Below are 27,784 nucleotides of genomic sequence, written 5' to 3'. Positions count from 1 at the left end.
GTTGCTGTGGTTCAATCCCCACAACTCAAGCCAGCCAAACCTGCCCTGAAGGCATTTGGAGCAAGCAAAAAAAAAAAAAAAAAAAAAAAAAAAAAACCAAAAACAAAACCCTTCTTAAGAATATCACCTGACATTTAAAAGATTTGCCGTATGTGTAGGTATCTTATTTTTATGCCAACATGCTCCTTAAGAATAAGAAATGTGGGCCTGGGGAGATAGCTCAGTAGAATTAAGTGCTTGCCTGGCAAGCACAGGGTCCTGAGTTAAATCTCTGGTGGGGGATGGGGGGATTCTGGGGCCAGAGATATGGCTCAGTAGAATAAGTGCTTGCCTGGCAAGTGTAAGGGCCTGAGTTCAATCCCTGGTTCTGAAAAAAAAAAAAAAAAAAAAAAAGAATAACAAATGTTTGTTATTCCTTTCAAAACTGTTTTCCTCATGTTATAAGCACATTTTTTGGGACAGGGTCTTGCTGTGTAGTCCAAGACGGCTTTGAACTCATGGCAATTTTTCTGCCTCAGCTTCTTGAGTGCTGTGAGTACAGGCTTGTACCACCACACATGACTAAAGCACATTTTATAAAAACTAAAATATTACCAATAAAATCTGATTAAAAAGATAAAAGCAGAGGTGACAAAAATATAAGAATTATCTTTTACTATAATATATAACTAAGAAGTGGGATTCAGAAGTATACTAACAGGAGGATGCTAGCCACATGTAATTTTTTTTTTTTTTAAATTTTATTTATTTGTGTGTGTGTGTGGGGGGCAGCTCAGCCCACCAGGGGGCGGGGCTGGCTGGCATGTGGTGCTGGGGGATTGAACCATGGTCCCTGTGCTTTGCTAAGCTTGTTCTAAGTAGGTGCTTTAGACCACTGAGCCATCTCACCAGCCCCTCACATGTAATTTTTAATTTGAATTTAAAAACCTAAATATTTAACTGGGTGTGGTGGCACATGCTACTTAGGATGCCAAAGCAGAAGGCATTTAAGATCTCAACAGCCTTAATTTAAAATTTCTGTCTGATATGTTTGACACAAAACCTGGTTTTCAGATGCTCTCTCTAGTCGTAACTCCAGTCCCCAGGAAACTGGAAGTACCTGTCTAAAGTCTGGTGTGTCAGAGAGCCTGACTGGACGATGTGTCGGAAAGGGGTCTGAGTAACTCTCCCAGGTTGCCTACGTCCTGCGAGGCAAAGGACATACACCAAGCAAGTGCAACAGATTCACAGAAAAATGGGACTAGGTAGATACGACAGTAAAAGCTAAAAGTACTGAAAAAGTTAGGCAAAGAAATTTTGCCTTGCAAAATACCTTTGTAACTCATCTATACTTTTATATACAACAATAAAAATAGGATTTCCTCCAGGTTATGTTATACATTTAGGGCATTTTAAAACTGTAATAATGGCCTACTTGGCTACGTGGCAAGCACAAGGTCTCAAGTTTGATCCCTAGTACTGCAAAAACAGTAACAACAACAACAACAACAACAACAACAACAACAAACTATAAAAAATAGTGGCCTACTTGACCAATAATGATTATAAGACTACGAGGAGGTCCAAGTTAAACCAGTTATCAAGATTAGCATTGCTTCTACTGTCTTATGATCATAAAAAGAGATAAATTTATTTTGCAACTATTATGGAATAGTGACTTCACCCTACAGGATCTTTCAGCATTAAATTCAAATTGATAATTTTTCAGGGTTAATTCTTTGAACACACACACACACACACAAAGTACTTTTAAAAACTAATTTTTCCATTTGGCATAAACTAATTTGGCAAACTTAGTTGCTGTCAACCCATTCATATTTATATTCTTTATTCTACTTAATAATGCAGAAATGCTAATATATTTGATTATAGGTTGCTATTCAACTTACTAAAGATATTATATCCTAAAGAATTCACAATGGCATATTTTATCAAATGTAAAACATATCTATTCCTAGACAACTGGATCTGCAAATAAATTCATGCTAATATACTTTTCCATTGACAAATACAATAGCATATTCCTGATATTCGCAATTCATAAACCTACCAGACAGATTCCATGAATTGTGGATACAGAGTTTTGTAGTCGTTGTCAAAATCAATCCATCGGCCAAGTCTGCTGACAATACACTTTAAAAGTATGAATATTAAAGTACCATTAGGCAGTGTATTTGTTCTTTTACACCAATTGTGAGGTTTAGACTTACTGATATCACATAAAATTTTAGGAAACTAGAACTATCAATGGGAAAAGTAAATTATTTCAAAACAAACAAAAACTTATGTCGTGTTAAGAACCAGTTTTCCTTCTATATAGAGAAGTGACAACTATAAATATAAAAGCATATTTATTCATATATATATAAAAGCACCATTTGGCTATACAAGTAATTAATTGTTACTAGCAAAAACAAAAGGATGCTAAAATTAATAAAACTATCATTAAGAGAAAAATTTGCAAAGGTTCTCTTCACTAGGTACTTATAGCAAAAATTGCAAGTTTACAAAGGAGAAACCTAATATATACAACACCTTATCTGAGTGAACAAAGTTATCATCTATGAGACAGTAGCCACTTTTGTATCCTGATAAGATACATGGAAAAGTGCAGGACACTACTTCTGAAGTATTCTTGTCAAAATGTATTACTTGAATTATAAGAAAACATCAGACTTTTGAGGATGTGCTACCAAATAACTATTTTGCACTCTTCAAAAGTGACAATATCATGATAGACAAAGAAAGGCTGAATGAATGGTTTAGGTGCAGAAGACTGAAAAGACATAACATTTAAATGCAGTGTGTGATCCTGGATTGGATCTTAGATAAAAAAATAAAAATTAGTGACAGAATTAATGATATTAAGTAAAAGCTGTAGTATTTCACCAACATTAACCTGCTGCTTTTGAAATTTTATTGTCATTATCAAAGATGTTAGCAATCAGGAAAAATGGAAGAACAGTACAGAGGAACTCTTCATACCATATCTCCAAGTTATTAGTAATTTTGAAATAATTTCAAAATGAAAAGTTAGAAATATTTAAGTTTAAGGGAGAAAAAACAAAGAAAAGGTACTCATTTATGCTCTATCCAGCAGTATTTTACCCTACTCAATAGGTAAGAAAGTTAGGCCAAAATAAAATTGAGAAGCTCTGATTTTCATCTTGTTGAAAACAGACTTTCTACGTCATGAAGAGAAGCTACTAAAGAGTTTTAGGCAGAGGAAGCACATAATGAAAATAAAACTGTAGAAGACAAAAGGCAGCCTGGGTGGAAAGATCATGAAAAGGAAAGTGATTAGTGAACTGTTATACAACAGATGGAGGTGGGGGAGAGGTTACGGAAGGGTTGAGAAGTGACCATATACTAAGCTGAGGGTCTTAGCAGGACTGGATGACTGATGGGTTCATGGAAATTAAGGTTTTAGGAGCTGGAAGAAACCGGCAGAACAGGGAATTAATTCTGAACCCACTTTGAGAGGTTGAGGGGAAGATGGATAGCATGGGGGGAAAAGCCAGACACAGTGCCTGGCTGTCATATGGACATGGTAATCTCATCTGAGAGGCAAGCAGCAAAGAGGGAGCTTTGTTTTGACACCTGGAAAAAATAAGAGGGCAGGAGCACAGTAGCACTTCCATATTGTTCTACTCCAGTGGGCAACACAGGAGGCAAATTAATAGCACAAGAATTGGTCCAAATTGGAAAGTTTTAAAAATAACTGAATTAGTGCACTGGAGCACTCAAACAAGTCTGATTGCTACAACACTGATTCCTATAATATACTCTGGGTACTCACTTTAAGTACGGAAAAATGGGTTCAGTTTACTGTAATAGGTTTGCAGGTAAAAGCTGAGGAGTCCTTCTTGGTATACACAGTGTAAAGAGGAGGGTACATTCAACTGGCTTCACCTCACACAGACAGCACACTATGCTTAGGAACACCTTGAGAAAAGCTCAAAGGACCATGAAGCATCTCAGTACGTCTTTAAAAATTAAGCTTTCTGCGGGGCATCGTGGCACATGCCTGCAATCTCAGCATTCAGGAGGCTGAGGCAGGAGGATCACTGGGTGTTCAAGGTCAGCCTGGGCTACACAGTGAGTTTAAGGCCAGTCTGAACTGCATAGTGAGACCCTGTCTCAAAAAAGACAAAAACCAAAAATTAAATTTTCTAATGAAAAGAATCAAACTTACTTTCCACTCAGAAGAGTATCTCATTACAATTGAGCGGCACTGATTGTTATACTCTGCAATCCCCATTTTGGCCACGTCGTCTGGCCCTCTGATGCCCAATGTCTTATCAATTTCATATTCCTGAAAAATTGTGTTAAAATTATTAAGATACCCATCTTACGAAACAAATACAACTAAAACTGAAAAATAAAATAGCCTTCAAGAAAAATTATAGTTTTTCAGAATTTCTACAAAGCAAATGAATTGTTATGGAAATGAAGTAAAATAAAGTGTAAGCTTTATTTATTTTTGAAGTAAAATAAACTTTTCAAAATGAAAAGTGTAATATATAATTAAAAATGAATCATCTTTAACATGATAGGATAAAATATAATGCTTATAAAAATCAGAACATTATAAGGATTAAGACTCAAACTTACCACAGGCAAACCATGACAATCCCATCCAAATCTTCTATCAACATGAAACCCACTCTGGTGAGCGTATCTTGTAACTATGTCTTTAATTGTCCCCGCAAGTATATGTCCATAGTGAGGCAGGCCAGTTGCAAAAGGAGGACCATCATAGAAGGTAAATCTAATAGAGGTAAAAAAATGCTAGTCATTTTGAAACAAAAAAACTCAGGACATTTTTCTTTGAGTAGCTCCTGTCACAGTATTTTTTTTTTTTTCGGTTTTTTTTTTTTTGGTGGAACCGGGGATTGAACTCAGGCCCTTGCACTTGCCAGGGAAGCGCTTATTCCACTGAGCCATCTCCCTGGGGCCCCTCCTGTCACAGTATTTAAGAAGAAAGAAGTAGCAAAACTACAACATTTAGGCATCACTAATTAGTATTTATGAAGATCTTGCCTTCAGAAAGGCTACTACTACCAGTTACCACAGAGCTTGGGGACTGCCATTTGGTTATCAACTGTTTCATTTACTATTCCTATGACAAATTTCCCATTAAGGCAAATTAATGGGAAATTAGTTAAGGCAAGTTAATGGAGACTGCCATTTGATTATCAAATTTTAATTTACTATTGCCATGACAAATTTGCCATTATGGCAAATTAGTAATCCTGACCTTCAGGAAAAGAGGGCCATAGGCAAAGTCTGTGCACACAGAAGACATATAACTGGAGCAGTGGTCTTTCAGGTGACTGGAGATGAGGGTCAGGAAGTACTGCTGTAGCCTTCAATGGGGGGCTTGCACTTAGGTGGGGACGATGAGAAAGGTCAGAGGAGCAGGTGCAACATACTCTCCAGTCAGAGGATCTCTCAGACTGAATCTAAAATCAAAGAGAACTCATTCATTCAACATTTGTCTACTATGGAGGACCCACTTTGGAGAGAGCTGGGAGAATGGGAATGAAAAGACGAATAAGTAGTTTCTGCTTTAGTGGAATTTGGTCTAAGAAATACTCTTAAGGATACTACTTAAAAAAAAAAATTACATACTTTGGTCTATGTTTTGACTGTTTTAAGCATTCCTGAAAACAATTAAATTCAGACCAGAACTGCAATATCTTTTCTTCTTCAGCAGGAAAATCGATATTTTCTGGCACTTGCTGAACCATTCTGTTGCTGTAAAAGAGATTAAAATTATTATCTACAAAAGAGACATCTTGTAATAGCAGATTTCTATGAGGGGCCGGGAAGATGGCTCAGTAGAATAAGCGCTTGCCTGGCAAGTGCAAGGGTCTGAGTTCAATCAGCGGTTCCGCAAAAAAAAAAAAAAAAAGGATTTCTATGATTAAAACAGGTGTGTGCACATCACTATACTACACAAACTTCATTAAAATTACGCTTATTGAGATAAGAGTTCACATACCATAGATTGCACATTTTTTTTTTTTGTTGTTTTGAGACAGGGTTCTGCCATGTAGTTCAGGCTGGCCTTGAATTCCCAGAGATCCTCTGGCCTGAGCTTCCTAAATGCTGGGATTACAGGTATGTGCCACCATGCCCGGCCAAAGAGCACACTTTTAAAGCATACAATTCAGTCCTTTATATTCACGAGTTTGTGTAACTATGATCACTATTTAATCCCAGAACATTTTCAACCCTCATTTGTAATAATCATCATTCTGTCTTCTTTCAGCCCTGACAATCATTAATCCATTTTCTAAACTATTATGGACATTTCATATAAATGGAAACTTCGGCACGAACCACTTGTGAGAGGGTTATCATGTCTAGTTTAATTTCCTTAATATGTTCGCAAGATGTATTCACGTAACATGTACTCACTTTGCTATTTTTTAATGGTTGAATAATATTCCACTGTATGGATACGCCACATTTTATCAGTGCAGACACTGGACTGTTTTAGCTTAATTGCTGTTGTGAATCATGTTGCTATGAACATTGAAGTACAAGTTTTAATGTGGATGTGTTTTCACTTCTCTTGGGTATATACTCAGGTGTAAACTTTCTGGGTATGTATTAATTTTCTATTTTAACTTTCTCAGAAACTGTCAAAATGTTTTCCAAAGTAACTGCACCAGGCAGGGGATACAGCTCTGTAGTATAGCACCTGCCTTGTATGCACTAGGCCTGGGTTTGACTGCCAGGACTGCAAACCAAAAAGTGAAAAAACATAGTATCCACACTATTTTACACCCCAGCAGTAAGCAAAAATGCCAACTTATCACAGTCATCCCTAATACTTCTTTCTGTCCACCATTGGCTCCTGGCCATTGTAGAGGGCATAATGGAGTCTCTAATTGTGGTTTTCATTTGCATCTCCCTGATACACTATGTAGCCCAGGCTGGTCTCAAATTAAGGGTGATCCTCCTACCTCACCTCCTGAGCATTGGATTACCAGCTCTCACCAGTCTGCCCAGCTTAAAATTCTAATAATTTTACTAACCAGATCGCCAAGCCAATGTCAGATCAGAAGGAAAAACACAATTGCTAATTATTTGAGAACAAGAGGAGGATGACCCCTACCTAATTCAATCCGGTCTGAAAGTCTAAGCATAGCAAATGACTCGGGCTATAAAATGTTTGTGACAAGTATCATAGTATCTTTCCTGTTTTCATTCTTATTTTTCAGATATGAGTGTCTCTGAATTTTATATAGAAAAACTAAGAAAAGGTGCGACACTGAACACAAAGAGCAATTTCCAATCAGAGTATATTACTAAATAAGATTAAATGGGAGTTGTAAGGCTGTTTAGATCTTCAAATTTCAAACTCTAGCCTTTTGAGGACAGAAATGTTAATCTCTGTATTTACTGATTAGGAGTCCTACTTAGTTCAATGGCTATTAATCAGAGAACAACAGAAACTGTGTCCACTAATATACTATTTATTTATATTTTTGAGGTACCAGGGATTGAACTCAGGATCCTGTGCACTTGCAAGGCAAGTGCTTATTCTACTGAGCTACCTCCCCAGGCCACAGGCTTAGATATCAACACATTCATTTCTATTACATTATTCCTATGATGGCCCTTGATAATCCATGGGCACTTACTAGAAATACTGACTCCCCAGCCCCAACTTAGACATAGACCCACAATCTACATCTTAACAGAATCCCTCAGGCATGGATGGATGGATGCCCACTCTCACACTGTTCTGACAGTTACTTAAGGATTGCTGTCTGAATGTTTTCTCTCTTTTGAGAGTCACAGTACTGTACATACAGGACTACTACAACGAACACAAAGACCCAGTGCAACATTACTGTTTCAGGAAGAAACCCATGTACCAGTGACCGGGCTATGGCAGCTGCTGAGGAAACACAGATGCCATGCATAAATCACAGGATTGCTTTGGCCCATTGTACCCACTGGAGTGCTGTACCTGAACAACAGCCTCCAGCAACCACAGGGCAGGGGAAGGGCAGGTTAACTTTGCCAGGTTTGCCCAAGTGTGCTACCCACTCATCTTTCTTCCTCTCAGACACCCCAGTACTCCCCATTCCACAAGTCCTTCTGGCCATGTTAGCCTCCATATCCTGTTCACCCATTTCTCAACTATGCTCCTTGGCCGTCACATGCTAACCTCAATACATCCTGGAAAAGCACACTAAAACATCTTGTTTTAAACCTTAGGATTTTGTTCTTTCCAGCCAGTGCCGAGCAATGGGCATCACTTGGGACAACTGGCACAAGCGCCGCAAGACCGGGGGCAAAAGAAAGCCTTATCACAAGAAGCGGAAGTATGAGTTGGGGCGCTCTGCTGCCAACACTAAGATTGGCACCTGCTGCATACACACAGTCTGAGTTCGAGGAGGCAACAAGATGTACCGAGCCCTGCGGCTAGATGTGGGAAACTTCTCCTGGGGCTCTGAGTGTTGTACTTGAAAAACAAGGATCGTTGATGTTGTTTACAATGCGTCCAATAACGAGCTGGTCTGCACCAAGCCCTCGGTGAAGAACTGCATTGTGCTCACTGACAGCATGCCATACCGACATCCCACTGTGCACTGCCTCTGGGCCAAAATAAGGGGGCCAAGCTGACTCCTGAGGAGGAGGAGATTTTAAACAAAAACCATCAAAGAAAATTCAAAAGAAGTATGATGAAAGGAAAAAGAACGCCAAGATCAGCAGTCTTCTGGAAGAGCAGTTCCAGCAGGGCAAGCTTCCTGCCTGCATCGCATCGAGACCAGGCCAGTGTGGCCGAGCAGACGGCTGCGTGCTGGAGGGCAAAGAGCTGGAGTTCTATCTGAGGAAAATCAAGGCCCGGAAAGGCAAATAAACCTTCCCTCCTGGTTTAACTCATGTAATAAAAGTGTTTATTGTTCTAAAAAAAATAAATAAATAAATAAATAAAACCTTAGGATTTTACTTACCACAAAGATTTTTTTTTCTTGAATTCTGCTGGTCTCATCTTTCCCATTACTAAGATATGACCTTTCTGAGTCACCCATAATAGTACTGGAATGATTCTCATATTCAGTTAATCATCAAGACTTAGATCCTACCTGTTTCTCTTCATTCCCAAGACTTTATTCCCTATTACCAGTCAAATTTAACTCCATGGTGGGTTCACCTCAAGGTTTCTTTCAATTTAATTATACTCTATTAACATATACTCTAGACTGCTCACATAAATGTATAAAATCTATATATAACCTGTATGCATATATTACCTATATGTAATGCTTATGAACAAATTTTAGATATACCAATTTATACCATACATAGTTTTTTTTTTTTTTTTTTTGCGGTATCAGGGATTGAACTCAACACCTTGAGCTTGCCTGGCAAGCGCTTATTCTACTGAGCTATCTCCCCGGCCCTAAAATTTTTAAAAGACTTATTCATTTCACTGCCTCACTTTAAAAAGCAACAGTGTATACACAAAGCTGGAAACGAAGAGCCACTTCACACCCATTCCTCACCCGCAGCCTAAGCTGGAAACAAGAGAACTACGTATAGTCTCCTTGCCCATCTTCAAGGATTAAGCCTAAAGGCAGTTTCTGATAAGGTTTCTCCTCCAACATCCATTACCCATGTAAGTAACTGTCCTTTTCCTCTGCTCCCAGCAAGGCCTGCATTTGGCATCTCCATTTATCAGAGTGAGTCCAGGACAGGGTTGCTGGGCATATCCAACTTGGGCCCCAAATTGCTAGCAGTAAAACGCACATTTACAGGAATTATGGAAAGGTAGGGGGAGCCTGGGACTCGGAACCATGCCTTCATTTGTCCTCCTTCCCCAAGGAGCTCTATAACCCTGAATTAAGAACTACCGCCTTCAAGAGCCAACGCGGCTCCAGCGTGCAGCTGAGGAACTTTCCCGGACCGTAGACTCTGGCACAAGAAGTTAGGCCAGGATTCTTGCCTGTTCTGAGTTCTCCGGCGCCCCTTCAGGCTTACTCCAATCCTCCTCATGGAGAGAAATACACGTGCAAATTACTCATGAAGACATATGGTCTTTTTCTTTTAAAATTTCGATCTATTGTTTGAGGGTTGTCACTACAGTGTGACTCAGGGAGGTTCGAAATAAAGGAGCAGCCCAAAAGCAGGTCTGGGCGCAAGGGAGAGGCGTGCAGGAGAGCCCAGTTTACCTGGAGCGGGGAGGTCGCGCAAGACTAAGAAAGAACACGGATCAGCAGTGCGGCGCGGCGCCCTGAACTGATGCAACGCCCAGGCGCACAGGGCACAGAGCAAGGGGCCGCCTCCGCGCCGGCGAACCAGGAGGCGCGGTGTAACACCTACAAACAATCTGGATGGCGATTGGCCGCATGATTCCTGGCCACACCCATCACCCCCCCATGCCAAACCGCGGTGCACACGGGGAACGCAGCGCCGCCGAGGTATAAACTGACTTGTGCTGTCAGGCTGTGACCTAAGAGCGACCTCCAGCGGTAGGTCCTGCAGCTCCCCTCGCTCGCGCTTGAAATCCCAGAACCTCTGGGAGGCTGGGAAGGGGTCTTCATCTTATTTTGCTTGTCAGTGTGCCTCCACTTGGACATTGTAGACTTGTTTCACGTGTAAATCACGTTTAAAAATCATATCCTTCACCGAATCTTTGGAGCAGAGACATATTTATAGGGTGGGGCATGTGTGGCCTAACAATGTTTTTAGTTATTACACATTAATTTCCTGTAATTAAAACAAATGTTTCTTTGTTACACTGCTATGTATCTGCTGATCACCTTCCAGATATGCTGCTTAAAATCAAAAGGGAACTGGAGTTTGGCACCCAAGCTATCGAGAAACTTTTGGCTTTTAATACCTTGAGAGTAGTGTGTGTGTGTGTGTGTGTGTGTGTGTGTGTGTGTGTGGGTTAGGGGTCGACAGGGTGTTCAGGGTCTCACTACTAAATTGGACTCGTAGTGATTTGCCTGTTCACAGCCTCCCAATAGCTGGGATTACCCGTGAGCACCACTATGCCCAGTCTCAATCACCCTCTCATGGCGCCCCGGGGGTGAGGCTGGAATGGCAGGCCCCAATCCCTGGCCCCTACACCTGCTTGCAGGTGCTTTAATCCACTGAGCTATTTGGCCAGCTGCTAAGTAGTTTTATAGGTAATTGCCTATTTTATCCATTAGACACAGGAAAAATTGAATTTAATAGTAGGTAGAAAGTACTTCCTAAATTAAACATTTTGACTCATTTTAGCATTTATTCAAATTACTAAAATGGAGTTGGGGAGATGGCTCAGTAGAATAAGTGCTTCCCTGGCAAAGGCAAGGGCCTGAGTTCAATCCCCGGTTCTGCCAAAGCAAACAAACAAATTACTAAGATATAGGTCCTCCTGAAGGTCCAGAAGTGGTTTCATGTCTTCCAAGAGGTTACTTTACTCAGTGGAACAAGTATTTAGCAGTTGTAGCTTGGCGGCCACAGGGGTCTTGTGGGGTAGTCTTGCTAAACTGCTGAGGCTGATATGGAACTCATAGGCCTAAGTGATTCTTCCACTTCAGCCTCTGGAGTAGCTGGGAATACTGGTGTGTGTCATCATGCCAAATGCTTTAGTTTATGTCATAGTTATTTTCTCTTTCCTAGGACAAAATACCAGTTAGAGGAGGAAAGGCTTATTTTAGCTTACTTTTTGTTCAAGTTTTATTAAGTCCATAGTCATCTGGCTTTATGACTTGGCCAAAGCTGCTACCACTATAGTACAACCAGCTCTGGTCTGATTATTTAAAAACTAGATTGCGAGACATTGTCAAGTATTGTTGGAAGACAGGTGAAGATTATGTCTAGAACTATTAAAAAAAGTAATTCTAGGAAGAACAATGGTCAAAATATATTAAGAGTTCAATGTCTGGAAATGAAAAACCAGGAAGTCATAGTATAAGCAGGACAGGAACAGAAAATGGAGATTAATTTTTTTAAAAATGGAGATGACTATCAGAATAAAAATGGTTTAAACTGGGAATTAGAAATTGGGGGATAGGCAAGACCACTTCATGTCACTTGTCCGCTTTGGAGATGAAACAGTAAGACTTAAATGTGACCAAACTTTAACACACTTCCCACTAAGAGGGCTATATCATGAACTGTAAAGTGGTAAAACGCCTGAGCTAGTGCATAGGCTTGCACTTTATAACACTGGCCAGCCCTGTTTCTTATTCTTGGGTTGTAGTTGGCAGGCATTAATGAAGCCCAAGGATAGGGCAGGGGAAATGGTGTACAGAGCATCTGAGTAGTTGATCCTTTTTGTCCCAACTGAGCCACTGCAATGACAGCACATGAAACAGAGATAAACAGTTCTCAGTAAGTCTGACCAAATCACATATTTGTTGTGAAGCATCAGGTAAGTATAAACATAATTAATATCAAGAGGTGGAAAGCACTGAAGTTACTGAAGTGTTTATCCAACTGAGTGGGTATTTCCATTCTCTGAGGTCTGAAGTCACAGACACTTGAACTGAGAATGATTTTTTAAACTAAGTTCCTGGTACTTATCTATTAAAACACATGTATTATTATCTACTATGTACCAGACATAGATCTTGGCAATGGGGACACAGAGGTTAATAAGCCAGATGTGATAGGAGGCCTTATAGTTGTAGTTAAACAAGATGTAAATCAATGTATTCTAAGACAATTTCAGATGCATACATTATAGCTTTGTAACTCCTTTGAACAACCTGTGTTACATGTGCTTCATAGAGCTGATTTGATAAGAGGCATATCAGTCTTCAGTCTTAGGTGTGTTTAGTGAAGCATTAAATGTGATTCCCTATCTGATCTTGGGGTCTAACTCCTAACTACGGACCACATCTTTTTCAGAAATTTAGTATTTTTTCAAAAGCTTCTCATCTGACAGGAATTTTAGAATTGATAACCTGGTTCTCCCTGAAGCCATAAGCAGGAATACTCTGTATTTGGCTTTCCAAATGCTGAGAACTCTTTCCTAGTCCTTGGAGAACTCTTACACGACACTGGTCTGAAATACCCTACATTTAAGTTAGCTCTTCATCAGGACACAAGCACTGAATTCAAAGCTGTCTTGCAATTCATCCTTTTAAACAAAAAGCATAACATGGAGGTAAGGTACAATCAGAAATATTCCAATTCACACAAAGCCTAATTTGGAAAATACTGAACTAGTTATTGGAGAAGGCTTTGTACAAAATTTGCATCAGAATATATCCATTACTTATTAAAGACAAGAGACAAAGAAATTATGTACACAAAGTAGGGGCTATGTTGGACTTCATGTTTTTAAGAGTTCAGTTTTTTTCCCCCCAACACAAGGTCTCATTATATTGTGCAGACTGGTCTCAGACTTCTAGTGATCTGTCCGTATCAGTGTCTTGAATGCTAAGACCAGAGATGTGTATCAAATTGCCAGGCTCAGCTTAATGTTTTGAATTACCCAGGACAAAATATAAAGGAATTTCACAGAAAAACATGACAACTAGAATGATAATCAGCTAGATTTTCAATATTATCTGCTATAAAATGTCCTGTCAGCGAAAAAGAATTTTAGGTCAATATCCTGGTTAGTCTTGTTCACCCTGAGCTTAAAAACAACGGTGAAGCTAGGTGTGGTGGTGCACACATCTGTAACACCAGCACTTAGGAGGCTGAGGCAGGAAGATTGCTACAAGTTTGAGGCCAGCCTGGGCTACAAACTGAGTTCAAGGCCAGCCTGAACTGCATAGTTGAGACAACTCAAAAAGACAAAACAAACAAATAAATAAAACAATATTTATTATTTTTGTTTAACTTTCCTTCTTGCTTCTTTATGTTTCTTTCGACAATCCTGTAAAATCAAAACATTTTATTAACAATAAATACAAATTATTTTCAAGGTGTTCAATAGTTCTAAGGTAACATGATTACTATCTTTGTCAGAGCAGTGGAAACTCATTTTAGAAGTGCTCATTAGAATGAACACTCAGGGAATATGCAAACTTTCAGCTTTAAGTGTTCAGGATACTATAATTTAGTCTTTAAAGGTCTCCTGATTTTTCTGTAATTTAATTAGCCTTGCTGGACTCTAGGACCAACTACTCAAATGAGTCTTCAGTTTCCTTGCCAGTACTGGCTGTGGGTTGCTTTACATTTCATGCTGTACCATAATTTGGAACATTTAAATTATATTCTTGACTGTCATCCTTTATAAATTTTCATATCATATTCCAGTTACTTTTACACCAAGCAACAGTAACACAAAGATAAAATCTTACCTATTTTTGGAGATGATTAATATGGAGGAGCAATACTCACCATAAGCAAGCTCTTTGTTTGTGCCTCCCAAGCACTCCTGCTAATATTACTTCCCACACCACTCCAGAATAGGTCAGAACCTATGAGGGGAGAACAAGAAATGTGAGGCAGCATACTATTATCAAAATGGATAACATCCTGATGTTGGTATTAGAAGGTCTCCAATGCCAGTTAGGATCACTTTTTAAAATTTACACAAACTTTTCAAAATTGAGTATTTCACTGAAAAACAATAAAAAATAGACTGCTAGAATTTTACTGTTTATAAATGATTTATTGTTATACAACCTTGTTTTCATTTTTATAATGCTTTAAGAAGGAAAAGAAGCAAGCTGGGCATGGTGGCATATACCTATAATCTAGCCCTCAAGAGGATGAAGCAGGAGTGCCATGAGTTGAAGGCTAGTCTGGGCTACATAGTAAATTCAAGGCCAGTCTGATCCACATAGCAAGACTATGTACCAAAAAAACAAAAACAAAAACAAGAAAAAGAAAGAGGTGGTGCCTGATTAATCCTAGCTACTTAAGAGGCTGAAGCAAGAGGATTACCAGTTTGAGGCCAAAAAACTAAACCAAACCAAAACAAAAAATAAGTGAGAGGCCAGTCTGACAATTTAGGGAAGCCCTGTCACAAAAAATAAAAACTGGGCATGGTGTCACATGCCTGTAATTCTAGAACTTTAGGGTGCTGAGACAGGAGGATTACAAATTCAAGCCCAGCCTTGGCAACATAGTGACCAATAGAGACTCTGTCTCAAATGAAAGGGTTGAGGATAAAGCTCAGTGATACATACCCATTGATTCAATTCCCAGTACCACAAAATGGAAAACATCAATGAAAAAGTAAAGCGATTTCACCATTAGCCTGGAAGTTTTCATGTGGATTTTCAGGAAATTATGTTTAGCATCTAAGCAGGTCCATGTTCATGATAATTAGTAAGCAAGAAACAACTTGAGTGAGAAGCTCTCAGTCCCCCCAAATAGTGTTACAAGTCAACATATGACACTGCACAGGATCAGAATTTCAATGTGAGTCACCGTAGCTGGGTGTGCAATGAGCAGTGCTATCATCTGTTCTGTACCACTCTATGCAAAAATGGGCTTACCATGAAGTCGTTCATCATTCTTAGAGAAAAAGAAAAATCTAGTGGTCTCTTCTTCAATAAATGATGTTTCTCTGCAAAGAAGAGGGAGCAAAAGACAGATATTGGTTAACTGTTAGATAAAATTTTTTCAGATTTTTTTTTTTTGCGGATCAAACCCATGACAGAGCCACATCCCCAGCCCACTGGTTAACTTTGAATATTTAAGAACTATTTACATTGAAAACATTAACTATTACAGAAAATTAACTTCTTTGGGCTTCCAACATTTTTCTATCAATCCGATGCTTTGATAAGGCTTTGTTTAGATCCACGTTCCATAATCCTGATTTTGGATGGTAATAGTCTCACTCTTACCATTGCTACCACTGCTACCCTGTATGTCAGTGTTTCCCACAGTTGGCGCCCAGCCTCCTGTTTTGAGACCATTGGGGCCACTCCCCCAGCAATCTTGTCTCCCACCCAATGTTCTCAATGTTATCCAAATCTCTAGGAAAAGATAACACCTTCCCAATATTAAAAAAAAAGGTTGAAGAAACCTCTAACCCCACTGAGAAAATTAAATTGTCTCAAGAATATTAATCTAGAGGCTGTGGAGATGGCTCAGCAGAATAAGCGCCTCCCTGGCAAGCGCAAGGGCCTGAGTTCAATCCCCAGTTCCACAAAAAAAAAAAAAAAAAAAAAAAAGAATATTAATCTAAGTAATCTCCAAATACTTGTAAACTTGTAAAAATTCTGATTTAAAAAATTATGATCTAAACCCCCACACAATAAATCCCTTACTCAGGGATGGGCTTTCTGTGATCTGTGTCTTCAGTAACATCATCATCATCTTCTGAACTGCTGTCCTGGAACTGAGGATCTTCTTGCCAGATAATCTTTCTGGGTTTCACCATTTCAACTTTATAGGTTTCTATATAATTTTGACAATAAACAAATAGATTGTAAAAAGGCAATCTAGTACTTCTAAACACATTCAATTGTTTACCTTCACCACACACAAATGTTTAAATTTCCAATATGTTAATCATTAATTAAAAAACAGGAAGTATATTATTCTTTCTTCCATTTACTTTTGTAGGGCTAGAGATCTTGTGCATTCTAGGCAAGTACCATTAAGCTATATCCTCATCCCTTAAAAGAAATGTCATCTTACTCAATTTTCAAATATTGAAAAAAGCTACAGTCTTCATTTTGACATTGCTAAGAGGGATCAAATAAGGAAAAGCATTATAAACAGCCATAAAAATAAAGGTTTACAAAAGAGAAATATAATTTTTAAAAAGAACAAAACAGCCATGGCACCTGTGCTAGCAAGAGAAGCCTAAATGAAAGACAACATGATTTAGTAAAACCAGATTTCTATCCCACTTATTTATAAGTGAGAAAAGGTATATGTATCTTTACACTTTTAATTCCCAACATCTCTTTCCAGAACCATTGAAAAAGCTACTGCTTTGAGACCTGAAGAGTTATCTCCTAAGTCTTCAAAACTTTTCAGCTACTTATAAAAATCTGTAGTGACTTACAATGACGTTAAGGCCCATTTCTTACATTTGGCTCTCTATGCCCATTAATTGCATTCAACTGACAAGAACGTAAAATATGCACAGCATAAGACAAAACTGTCATACTGTAGGACTTCCTTTTGGAGTATCAGAGCAGACAACTGATATTTATCTGCTATATGAATATGTAATACTTTAAGGGTTGAGCTTCCAAATAGAATCACTATACTTGTGCATGCATTTTGGTGGATAGGTCTATCTACCCTGTTTTGTTTACTTTTGTTTTGTGTGGTAGTAGGAACTGAGCCCAGGCCCTTGTAATGCCATTCCCAGCCGTGTTTTTTATTTTATTTTATATTTTGTTATAGGGTCTTGCTAAGTTGCACAGGCTGGGCTCAACCTTGCAGTCCTCCTTCCTCAGTGCCCCTCATCCTGGGGTATGTGCCACAATGCCAGGTTTATCCCGCTTTTTATTTATTTTGTTTTTTACTTTTTACGTATTTGGTACAGGGTCTCTAGGGTCTCACTACATAGACTGGACTTGTAGTGATTCTTCTGTTTTCAGCCTCCCAAGTGCTGGGATTATAGACTTGCACCACCACGCCCAGTCTAAATCCCCATCTCAGTGCGCCCTCGGGGTGGGATCGGCACAGCAAGGTTTGCTGGCTATGGAACCCGGGCCTCTGCGCTTTTAGTTCGCTGATTTTTCTGGCCAGCCCTTATTTGGCCTTTTATGATGAACTTCCAGAAGGCTGCACATATATCTTAACACCTTTATGAAGTAGCCTCCTAAAGAACAGGTATTTTCACATGTGCCCTGGGTTGGCCTACAAAGGTTTTCTACTTCCTTTCTCCTATCATTTACAGCACTAGGTTTCTTTAATTCATGGCATCTCCAACTGTACTGAAGAAACGGAGTGATTCAAATAATTTATTTTACTTCTTCATGATAGTTTTTATATAAGAAGGAATACAGTAAATTACTCTTTGGCTTCCCTTTATATGAAGCCAGCCAGGAATTTGTCCCCCTTCACACAAAACTCTTTTTTTTTAAATCATTTACTTATTTAATTTATTTGATCTAGGGTCTCAATACACAGCTCAGACTCACAGTGATCCTCCTATCGCAGCCTCCCTACTGCTGGGATTACAGGTATGCACCACCATGCCAGATATGGGTAGCCAGCATGGCACACCAGGGATTCCGAGGCCGGCATGGCATGCGGTAGCAGGGATCGAACCCAGGTCCTTGCACTTGCCAAGCAGGCGTTTAGACCACTGAGCTATCTCCCCAACCAAAAACTCATTTCTTTTACCTTTTTTTCCCCCTTTTTTGAGACAGGGTCTTGCTATACAGTTGAGGTGGGCCTTGAGCTTACTTAGTACCACAGGCTGGTATTGAACTCACAATGATCTTCCTGCCTCAGCCCCTCTTTCAACTTTAAGAACATGACATTTACAATCATGCAACATTGAATCACCTATTATGCATCTAGGTCAAAGACAGCATCCTTTATTCAGACAATGTCAATCCATTTTACTTAATGGAGACTTCATCAATTAAACATAATCAGCTTGAAATGAATGGTATTCATTTCAATGAATGGGAGAAAGAGAAAAGTACCTTCTTTTATATCTTTAGAGTCTGAATCAAAAAAAGAGAACATAAACCCGCTGGGCTGCTCAGCTTCACTCATCAGGGCTGTGGCACTATGGACTTCTTCCACCTCCTCTCCACCACAGGCCTTGTGCTGGGATGCATCCTCTTCCTTCTCACTGGTATCTTTTGTAGCTTGGAATATTTCTTTCAAGTCCATAGCGATATCATAATATGTATCTTTAGACACTTCAGGTAGTTTCTCAGCTTCCTCCCTTTTTTTCTTCCTTTTTGCTTTGCTGGAATGACATACATAGACAGGTACATCACACTAAAACAAGTTTTGGGAATTTCTAAAATTCAAGAAAGGTAAATTCCTTGGATAACTTGACTTTCATCCTTTCAACTAAGAATATCCACACATAATCCTGACCAATACTTTTTTAAAAACATAAAACTACTGCAAACATCCAAATACTAAATACAAAGCACATTCTTCTATCTCTTACTTTCTAAACTACACTTCAGAAATTACACTGAGCTGAACTTGGTGATGCATGCCTGTAAACCCAGTCCTCAGGAGCCTGAGGTAGGAGGATTCCCTGTGAGTTTAAGGCAAGCCTGGACTACACAGTGACTTCAAGTCTAGCCTGAACTACACAGCAAAACCCTATCCAAATAAATAAATAAACAAACAAACAAACAAATAAATAAAGTTCAATCCCCAGTTCCACCAAAAAAATAAAAAACAAGAAATTACATTGCAACTATGAAACTTCCTCATCTGCAAAATCAACATGACCTCCAAGATCATTTTAAGTGTTAAAAGTGTGAGTTTTAGAAAAGTGATGGAAATAAACTACTTGGTTTTATTTTTACTTTTTTTTTTTTGCCGAACCAGGGATTAAACTCAGGCCCTTGAGCTTATTCTACTGATTACTCAGTTTTAGAAACAAACTGAAAGTGTGCTACATCTAGCTTCTTTCAGAATGAAATTTTTATGTTGTTATAATTCTTCTCTATATTTAGGAATGAATATGCTTTCTTTTTGACCTCAGAGAAAAAAATGTTGTGAGACCTTGGCTCAAAAGAAAAAAAGGGTCAGCCAAATAACTCAGCGGATTAAAGTGCCTGCAAGCAGGCACAGAGGCAGGGGGTTCCATCCCCAGGCCCCGCCCCCGGGGTGCACTGAGATGGCAACTGAGAGTGGGCGTGGGATCGAGCACTTGTAAGCCCAGCTTTTGGGAGGCTGTAAACAGGACAATCACTACGAGTCTGATCTAGTAGTGAGACCCTGAACACACTTCCCTAAAAAAAAAAAAAAAAAAAAAAAAAAAAAAGAAAGAAAAATGGCTGGGGATATAGCTCAGTGGCACAGTGGTTCCGAGGTTCAGTGCCCATTGCCACACACACATGCACACAAATTAAAATCCTTCTTCTTACTAGTATCCCTTCTATGATAGGCAAGAAGTTAATGAATTACCTACAATGTAAATAAATGAAATGTCTTACATAACCTACAGACCACTTCGAAGAAAGAAACTTCGTATTTTATAAAATAAAACTGGCTAGTTTTTAAGAGAGATGAGATGTGCCTCCTATGAAGCTGAGCTGGATTAAAAAGTCATGTTCAAAAAGCAGTTCCAGGTCATTCAGAAACTCCTGACAACCTTGAAGAGGTGCAAGTTAACTCGCTCATTCCTTGAGTGTGGGGTGGAATAGTAAATTATTTTAATGAAGAGGCTAGGTAGATGTGATAGCATGTAACTGAGACTAAGGGCATAGCAAAAACTTAACAGGTCTTGAAACTGTCAGTAGAAACTACATGAACTTTGGGAGAATGCAGGTTAGCATGACTGGAAATTGGGAGAAAGGTGATCTGTGTCATGTGGTGGCAGAAAGATGATGAACACTAGTACTTGTATTAGTGGGCTAATTATCTGGGTGGTCTAGCTAAGTAGATATCCAGGAAAATGTAGAAAATATTTGCCTGTTTACTTTTTACTGCTTATAATAAAATGAAAGAAGGAAACTGTAATTAAAGAAAGAAACTAAAGCAGCCAGAACCTCATGGTTTTGAAGATTCCTAATCCTCCAGAAGGCAAATGCTATGTAATTTAAAAAATGACTTTTAAGCAAAGATTGACTCTATGACCCTCTCAGGAAAAACATAACCTAAAGCAGGAGCTAGCAAACTGTGGCCCATGAGCCAAGTCCATGATGCTGTCTTGTTGTTTTTTTTTGTTTTTTTTTTACGCTGTCTGTCTTAACTGCATATCAAGTATTATTATTTTTTTTATAGTATGAGATGGGGGAAAATAAAGATGATTTCATGAAATGTGAAAATGGCAAATTTCGGCATGTACTGACGAACTATTAGAACATACTGTTCTCATATCCTGCTTTTCTGCTATGAAGGGGAATGGAGGTTGTCGGGCATGCAAAGCGTGCAATATTTTCCATCTGGCCCATTATGGAAAAAAAAATCTATATACCTTGGTTATAAATAAAACATAACAGGCAGGGGAGATAGCTCAGTAGAAAAGTGCCTGCCTGGCAAGCACGAGGTCCTGAGTTCAATCCCTGGTACTACAAAAATAAATAAATAAATAAATGAAACATAACCCTTTAAGATTTTGTTTTTGTTTTGTTATGGGAATCAAACTCAGGATTCAAACTAAAAAAAAAAAAAAAAAAGTTGTAGACTGTGTTAATAAACTTCAGTTATTTAAACAAAATTTCTTTTATGAGACTTAAAGGGACTGTCTCTCAGCAGCTTAGCAGAACTGTAGGGTAAAAGATAGCCTGATTTACCTTTCTTTTGGTCTGTCATCTTTTGTTCTTTCGTAAGTGACGTGGTCATGCCTGGTTGGATCATAACGTATGATGTCCCTATGATGTGAAAAAGAAAAAAATAAATGTGGAAAAGAAATCAAAACCACAGACCAAAACTTAACAGCAAATTTTGAGGGGGAAAATGAAGATAAATGACATCAGAATGTTATACTCTTATTAGAAATAGTATTTTTTTTTCTTGCCACTTAAAAGAGCTTTATTTTAAAGAGAAAAAAAATTTCAAAGCAAGATAATAGGAGGATAGGGGGCTGCCCCTTAGCTCAGTTCTTTAGGAGCCTGCTTAAACAATCAGTAGGCGCAGGTTGCTGTGGTTCGATCCCCAGAACTCAAGCCAGCCACACCTGCCCTGAAGGCATTCTGAGCAGCCAAAAAATCAAATCCTTCTGCCAAGATAATAGGAAGATAACAATGATTAATACGTTGCCCATTGTTACCTTTCAAGTACAGGATACCACCATTTCATTGTCCAAACAACATTAGCACAAACCTTTCTTTTCAATGAACTAAGAGAAATTAATAATATAACTATCTTAAATATCTTTTATTCACATTTGGCTTTTCCTTTTCTTTCTTCCATTCCTACAACCCAGCTTCTCCTTCCTTTTGAAGTTTCTTCCTATTTTATGGTAACTATTGTACATTTTGGGTCACATTTACTCATTCAGCTTCTCATACTAAGGGGATAATATGATGCTTTTTCTGGATTATTTTTACTTATGAGTATGGTCTCAAATTGGGTCCATTTACCTATAAGTCTCCAGTTAGAAATAGTATCTTAAAGTATCAGCTTTTGCATTTTCCTCAATCCTCTGTTAACCTTACAAATAATTCCAAGCATACTAAAAATACATAGAAATAAAATAATATAGGATGCAGTGGAAAAGTAGTTATGCGTTAGTGATCTTTTTTTTTTTTTTCTTTCTCTTTTCACTTTTTTGAGATGGAGTTGCACTTTGTAGCCCAGGCTGGTCTTGAACTTACTACACACCTCCTGCCTCAGCCTCTCGAGTACTGGGCTTACAGGTGTGTGCCACCATGCCTGACTGTGTTGGGTGATCTCAGGTTGTGTACTGAAGTTTTACTACACTAGTCTCTCTAAATTATGTGTTTGAAATTTTTTATAGTAGTAACTTCTGGTGTTAGTATTTAAATGCTTTTCAGTTGTTTCACTAATGGAAGTACTGCTAGTATGATATCTATGTATATAAGTAAATAGAAGAATAATGTAAGATTAATTTTTTGAAAGGTAATAGTATTTTAAAGAATCTAATAGATGATGCCAACTGCTTTGCCTACTAAGTCAAAAATGACCCAGGAAAAGGAAGGCTAGGTTGGTGAGATAGCCCAGTGGTCTAAAGCACCTGCTTACGCAAACTTAGGCAAGTGCGCAGGGACCATGGTTAGATCCCCAGCACAACATGCCACACAAGCCCTACCCCCAAAATGGGTTGAGCCGGCCACAAACAAAACAGAACAAAACAAAACAAATAAGGCTATACCTCAAAGATGCAGTGCTTGGCTAGCACTTATGAAAAGCCCTGAGGTCAATCTCCAGGATGACAAAAAAGAATAAAATAAATGACCTACTTTCACACTCAAAGAAGGTATATATGGCAAAGGAAAATATAGTAGAATGGGATAGAAGATAAATCATACTTAAATTGCTTAGCAGCTACTGGTCCTTTGCTTGTAGCGTTGTTTAAGTCGATGTTCAAAACACTTTGCATAACATTCAGAGCTTTCTTTTTTTCTGTAACAAGCTCTTCTTCCTCAACCATTTTTTTTTCACTGACCTCTTTAGGAAATAAAATAATGAGTCTCTTTAGACGAACATAATGTGAAAAATGTTAATCACCTAATACTTACAACAACCACCTAAACATATCTAGAGTATATCAAGAGGAAAGAAAAGTCTGATCTTATTTCACTAACTTCCCATGCATAAGACTTCATAGTACAGCAAGCAAAAAAAAAAAAAAAAACAAAAAAACAAGCACAAACAAAATGTCTTACTTTTGTTATTATTAAAATGAGATGTGGATTTAATGACTTTTGTACCAAGCCTAAAATGTTAACAGTAAGACTAAATATACCAAGATGCTAATTTATAAAACTAATGTAGGGCTCCCTAGATAGCAAAGGGACTAGGGTTTGATCCCTGGCATGCTGTGCTGGCCCCGCCCCCAGGGCGCACTGAGACTGACTGAGACTGGGTGTGATGATGCACGCCTGTAATCCCAGTGCTTGACAGGCTGAAAATAGAGGATCACTATGAGTCTGATTTGTGTAGTGACACCCTGTAGATCCTATACTAAATACATAAAAAAATAATAAAAGTATAACTACTGTGATCATAGGCAATATATATATTATTATATTATTATTTTATTTTTTATTTTTTCTTGGTGGAACTGGGGATTGAACTTGGGCCCTTGCACTTGCCAGGCAAGTACATATTCTACTGAGCCATCTCCCCAGCCCCATAGGTGTTGATGATGTAGCCTGGCTGTACTCTATTTGTAGGATAGACAAAAAATTTGTGCTCAGAAGTTGGGAAAGAAAAAAATAGAAGAAAAGAAAAGCTGGGAGGGAAAAGAAGACAGCAGAGGAGCCATCTGGAAAAATGCCACTGCACTGATCTTGGCTGTTCTTGGCTTTGAAACAGACAAGAGAGGCGGGAGGTAGCAGAGCAATCAACAGGTTAACTTAATATAGTGGAGGCTGTTCTTGAGATTCCACTTATCCTTGTGCTTTCCACATGGGATTCTGAGTGCAAGATCAGAAGTCAAATGTTGGGTTAGAAACATAAGCTGGTGAGGACCAGGAAAAACTTACTATAAGGCCCCCTGAACCTTGGCTTCCCAAAATCTAGAATACTGATGATAATTCCCCCAAACAAACAATACTCATCAGAAACTATCTGAGAATGAGTATCAGGAAGTACAAAGTAGGTGAGGATTAAGACGTAAATTAGATGAACCTAGGAAGGAGAAAAAAATATTAAAGAGAACAAGAATAGAGGTTCTGAGATTAGGATTTGGGGAGAGGTTATTCCAGGTGGTTGTAAATAAAACTGCTTTTTTTTTTTTTTTGGTGTGTGTGGATGGGGAGACAAAGTCTCACTGTGTAGTCCAGGCTGGCCCTGAAACTGCTATAGTCTTCCTACTTCAGCCTGAGGTGCTGGGATAACAGGTATGTACCACACCTGATGGGAGATAAGGTTTTGTAGATAATTTGGAGGCACAGTTGGGAAAAATGCCATAGGAAGCAGAATTAGGATACTTCTAATAGCATAATTCCTCAGATATATCTAAATAGAATGGCATTCAGTGGTCCACTGGTTTTTAAAAAGCATGCACTCAGCATGTACTCCAGTGGAAGACAAGAGACTCTTCCCATTAGAAAGCCAAAGGGAACTTAACCATCCTTTAGAGCCTCCACTAGAACCAGCCACACTACTAAGAAGAACTGCCAGGGTCCTTGCCTCTCTCTCCTGCCAGGAATGAAACATAAAGAAACTGTATGGTGGGTGGATGCTATCTGTTTCCATTCTATTGGGCAGCTTCAAGGAATTAAATTTTACTAAGTGTATACGTGAAATGAACTTAAGAAATGTTAACCCAAAACATCTGATTACAGACTTTGAAGCCTCAGGAGTAGTTTCTTCATGTGTTTAATGAAGATTTCTCACACTGCTAGTTCTGACATCAAGACCCTTTAGACAATGAAGCACTTACCTTCCTGCTCCTCTTCGCTGTCACTCTCTAGAAATCTAGAGTCCATACGGAATCTGTCATCACTGCCAAAGTGCAACTGCAAATCCATGAGCTACACAGACAAAAAGTAAACACACTTGACAACCATACTCCCAAGAAACTGCTTCTAAGAGGACTTGCCAAGTATACCTCCTCAGCCCAGAAATTTACATTGATAACATCTGTATAACTCCTTGAGCCAACTTGAAGTCAAAAGGAGTCTCTCCCCAAAGAAATACAAAGCCCCATAATGCAGGCCCCAATCTGCTCACATTTACCTAGATTTTCGGACTATGGTAAACTAGGACATGCTATGAGTTTTTCAGTTTTTAGTCTTCACGAACCTTCTGTCCAGCTCTGCCCTCAAACTGAGGTTTAATTTTGAACCTGTCACTGTCATCTTCAGAATCTGATTCTTCTTCTTTGTCACTGTCAAATAGCTTCCCAGATGCTTTAGCCATGGATTCCTGGTATATACATGAAAAGAGAAACACTAACTGAGGCAACCAGCATTTCACAATGAAGTCTCACCACATTTAAAAACAATCCAGAAAATATAATAAGAACAAGCAGGTGGAAGACTGGATGGAAACTTCTGACTCAGGCAGGGCTCTCATGGACTTTCCAATGCCAGTTGGAGTGGGGGGGGGGGCAGTTATTACACACAAGAGCAGTCTCTGTCATTTTGTACTAATGTTAATGTGACTTTACAGATGATGTAGAAAAAAATGAGTTTAAAAAAAAGTTAAAAAAAAAAAAAAGTTTATGTGGGCTAAGAGCTCCAGGACTTATCTCAATGTGCAGTAGTTGGGCAGACACCTGGGTCTCATTATAGCTCCCAGGAGGATTTCAGGTTTCACTGGCCATTTTATAGAGGTTGTAGAATACAACAGCTGAGACGTGAATATGCAAAGCAGACTCATGTCTACAGGGACATTTGGTACATCTTACTTTTATCAACTCCTCTCCTGGCAGGTTTTGCTGAATGGCTGTCTCCTCAACTTCACTTTCGCTATCAGAACCAAATTTGATGTGTGTTGGCTTGTTCTGTGGAGGTCCATCCTAGGGAAGTCATTAGAAGCACCATAATTTAAGACAACCCAACCTGATAAGAGAAATATGTCCAGTCCCATCATTTCCTTCCTCCGTTACCTCTCCTTTCCATTCTTAGAGAATGCCATTATCATCTGTTATTTGTCCAAGACCAAGCTTTGGACTTCTTTTTCTCTATATCCAATGATCAGCAAATCCTCTCAATCTTACTTTTGTTTTTGAGACAGGATCTTACTACATAGTTTAGGTTGGTGTTGAATTCATTATATAGTCCAGGTTGGCCTCGAACTCATAGTGATCCTCCTGCTTCAGCCTTTCAAGGGCTGGGATTATAGGCATGAACCACCATATCTGGCCTCCTTGATATCTTTAAATCTATTCTCACCACTACTGCCTTGGTTTTGGTTCTCTTGCTCCCAGTCTGTCTCTAGATTTGAACCATTCAATTCATTTTCATCGTGAACTGAAAAGATCTTTCCCAAATAAAGGCTAACAAACTTTCATTTAAAGGACCAAAGTATAAATGTTGTAAACTTTGTGGGCCACATATAGACTGTCCTGTATTTAAAAACCATTCTAAGCTTGATGGCAGTACATAAACAAGCCACAGACTGTAGTGCTCAAGAGCTGTAGTTTCCCAGCTCCTGTTCTAAAATATAAGCAGGTAACCTTCAATGCTTAAAATTCTTCAGTTTTTTTTTTCACAATCTTAAGAATGAAGTCTAATTTCCACAACCTCATCTCTATTTATCGCTCTGCCTCATTTCTTGCTATCTCATATTCTACAAATCTCTATCTTACTAAAAATGTTGACTTCTGAACAAACTGCTACCCTGTCTTGGAATATCTTTCTTCCTCTTTCCTGTTTGTTTGCCACTAATTCCTACTTATCTTTTCACCTATTGGATCAAATTATGAATTTCTGCTCACCACACTATGAGCCACTAGCAGAATGAAAGGCAGGATCATCATCTGTTTGAGTCTAGAATCTAGTAAAAGTGGACTATTACAGCAAAGTACAGGGGATCATTATAGTAAATGCCAGCAAGCTCTCACAACATACAAATCACTTTGAAGTCATTATACCTATTAAAAGTTTCTGAATGAAAATAAAGATACTACTTGAATGCCAAGGCAGGAGGACTTCAAGTTCGAGGCCAGCTTGGGAAACTTAGTGATACCATGTCTCAAAACTTAGAAAAGCAAAGGGAAAAAAAAGATAAAACAAGGAAGAAACTTCTGGGGATATTTTGTGCATGTGATGGGAAACAAACCCACAGCTAGATGCATGCTAGACAACTGATGTACCTCTAAGCCATATTCCTAGACCTTAAATAAAACTTTAACTGAATTTAAAATGTTTTCTATAAATATTAAGCATGTAAGTTAATTTCCTTCGGAATGTACTAAATATTTAGGATGACAGAAGCTTCTAACTCAAGGATACAAAACCTGTGAAGTGGTTAACACTGAGAAAACAATGAGCTCTAAGGAGGCACTCTTTCATGAAAAGGAAAACTTGGATTTTTAATTAAGTGTGTTCTTACTCCCATTTTGTACTCTGGATAACTACTTTAACAATAGTAATATGCA

At 38.7% G+C, this 27,784-nt stretch overlaps 2 protein-coding genes, 1 non-coding gene and 1 pseudogene across 4 annotated transcripts in view; 1 reads left to right on the top strand and 3 right to left on the bottom strand.

Moving 5' to 3' along the window:
- Positions 1-10,289, bottom strand: part of Iars (isoleucyl-tRNA synthetase) — a 76,963-nt gene extending 66,674 nt beyond the window's left edge. Inside the window, exons 1-5 of the mRNA XM_004638672.2 lie at positions 10,200-10,289; positions 5,635-5,760; positions 4,615-4,771; positions 4,196-4,315; positions 2,051-2,133 (exon numbers count right to left, since the gene is read on the bottom strand). Coding sequence (XP_004638729.1) covers positions 2,051-2,133; positions 4,196-4,315; positions 4,615-4,771; positions 5,635-5,753 — 479 coding nt within the window. The 5' untranslated portion in view covers positions 5,754-5,760; positions 10,200-10,289. The remainder of the gene's footprint in view (positions 1-2,050; positions 2,134-4,195; positions 4,316-4,614; positions 4,772-5,634; positions 5,761-10,199) is intronic.
- LOC111818759 lies at positions 7,888-8,020 on the bottom strand. The gene has a single exon (XR_002822674.1). It is a non-coding gene; the product is annotated as a small nucleolar RNA SNORA84 (small nucleolar RNA).
- Positions 8,272-8,912, top strand: LOC105743129 (annotated as a pseudogene).
- A 3,494-nt stretch (positions 10,290-13,783) lies between the features above and the next one.
- Positions 13,784-27,784, bottom strand: part of Nol8 (nucleolar protein 8) — a 26,337-nt gene continuing 12,336 nt past the window's right edge. For both annotated transcript variants that reach the window (XM_023723603.1, XM_023723602.1), the window contains 10 exons: positions 26,090-26,200; positions 25,483-25,605; positions 25,121-25,211; positions 23,040-23,178; positions 21,342-21,419; positions 18,555-18,826; positions 16,206-16,335; positions 15,426-15,496; positions 14,320-14,399; positions 13,784-13,852 (listed from right to left, as the gene is read on the bottom strand). In XM_023723603.1, the coding sequence (XP_023579371.1) occupies positions 13,802-13,852; positions 14,320-14,399; positions 15,426-15,496; positions 16,206-16,335; positions 18,555-18,826; positions 21,342-21,419; positions 23,040-23,178; positions 25,121-25,211; positions 25,483-25,605; positions 26,090-26,200 (1,146 nt within the window). In that variant the 3' untranslated portion in view covers positions 13,784-13,801. The remainder of the gene's footprint in view (positions 13,853-14,319; positions 14,400-15,425; positions 15,497-16,205; positions 16,336-18,554; positions 18,827-21,341; positions 21,420-23,039; positions 23,179-25,120; positions 25,212-25,482; positions 25,606-26,089; positions 26,201-27,784) is intronic.

Source organism: Octodon degus, unplaced genomic scaffold (genome assembly GCF_000260255.1).
Source record: "Octodon degus isolate 3935 unplaced genomic scaffold, OctDeg1.0 scaffold00100, whole genome shotgun sequence".
NCBI lineage: Eukaryota > Metazoa > Chordata > Mammalia > Rodentia > Octodontidae > Octodon > Octodon degus.
This window is presented reverse-complemented; position numbering and strand designations above follow the sequence as displayed.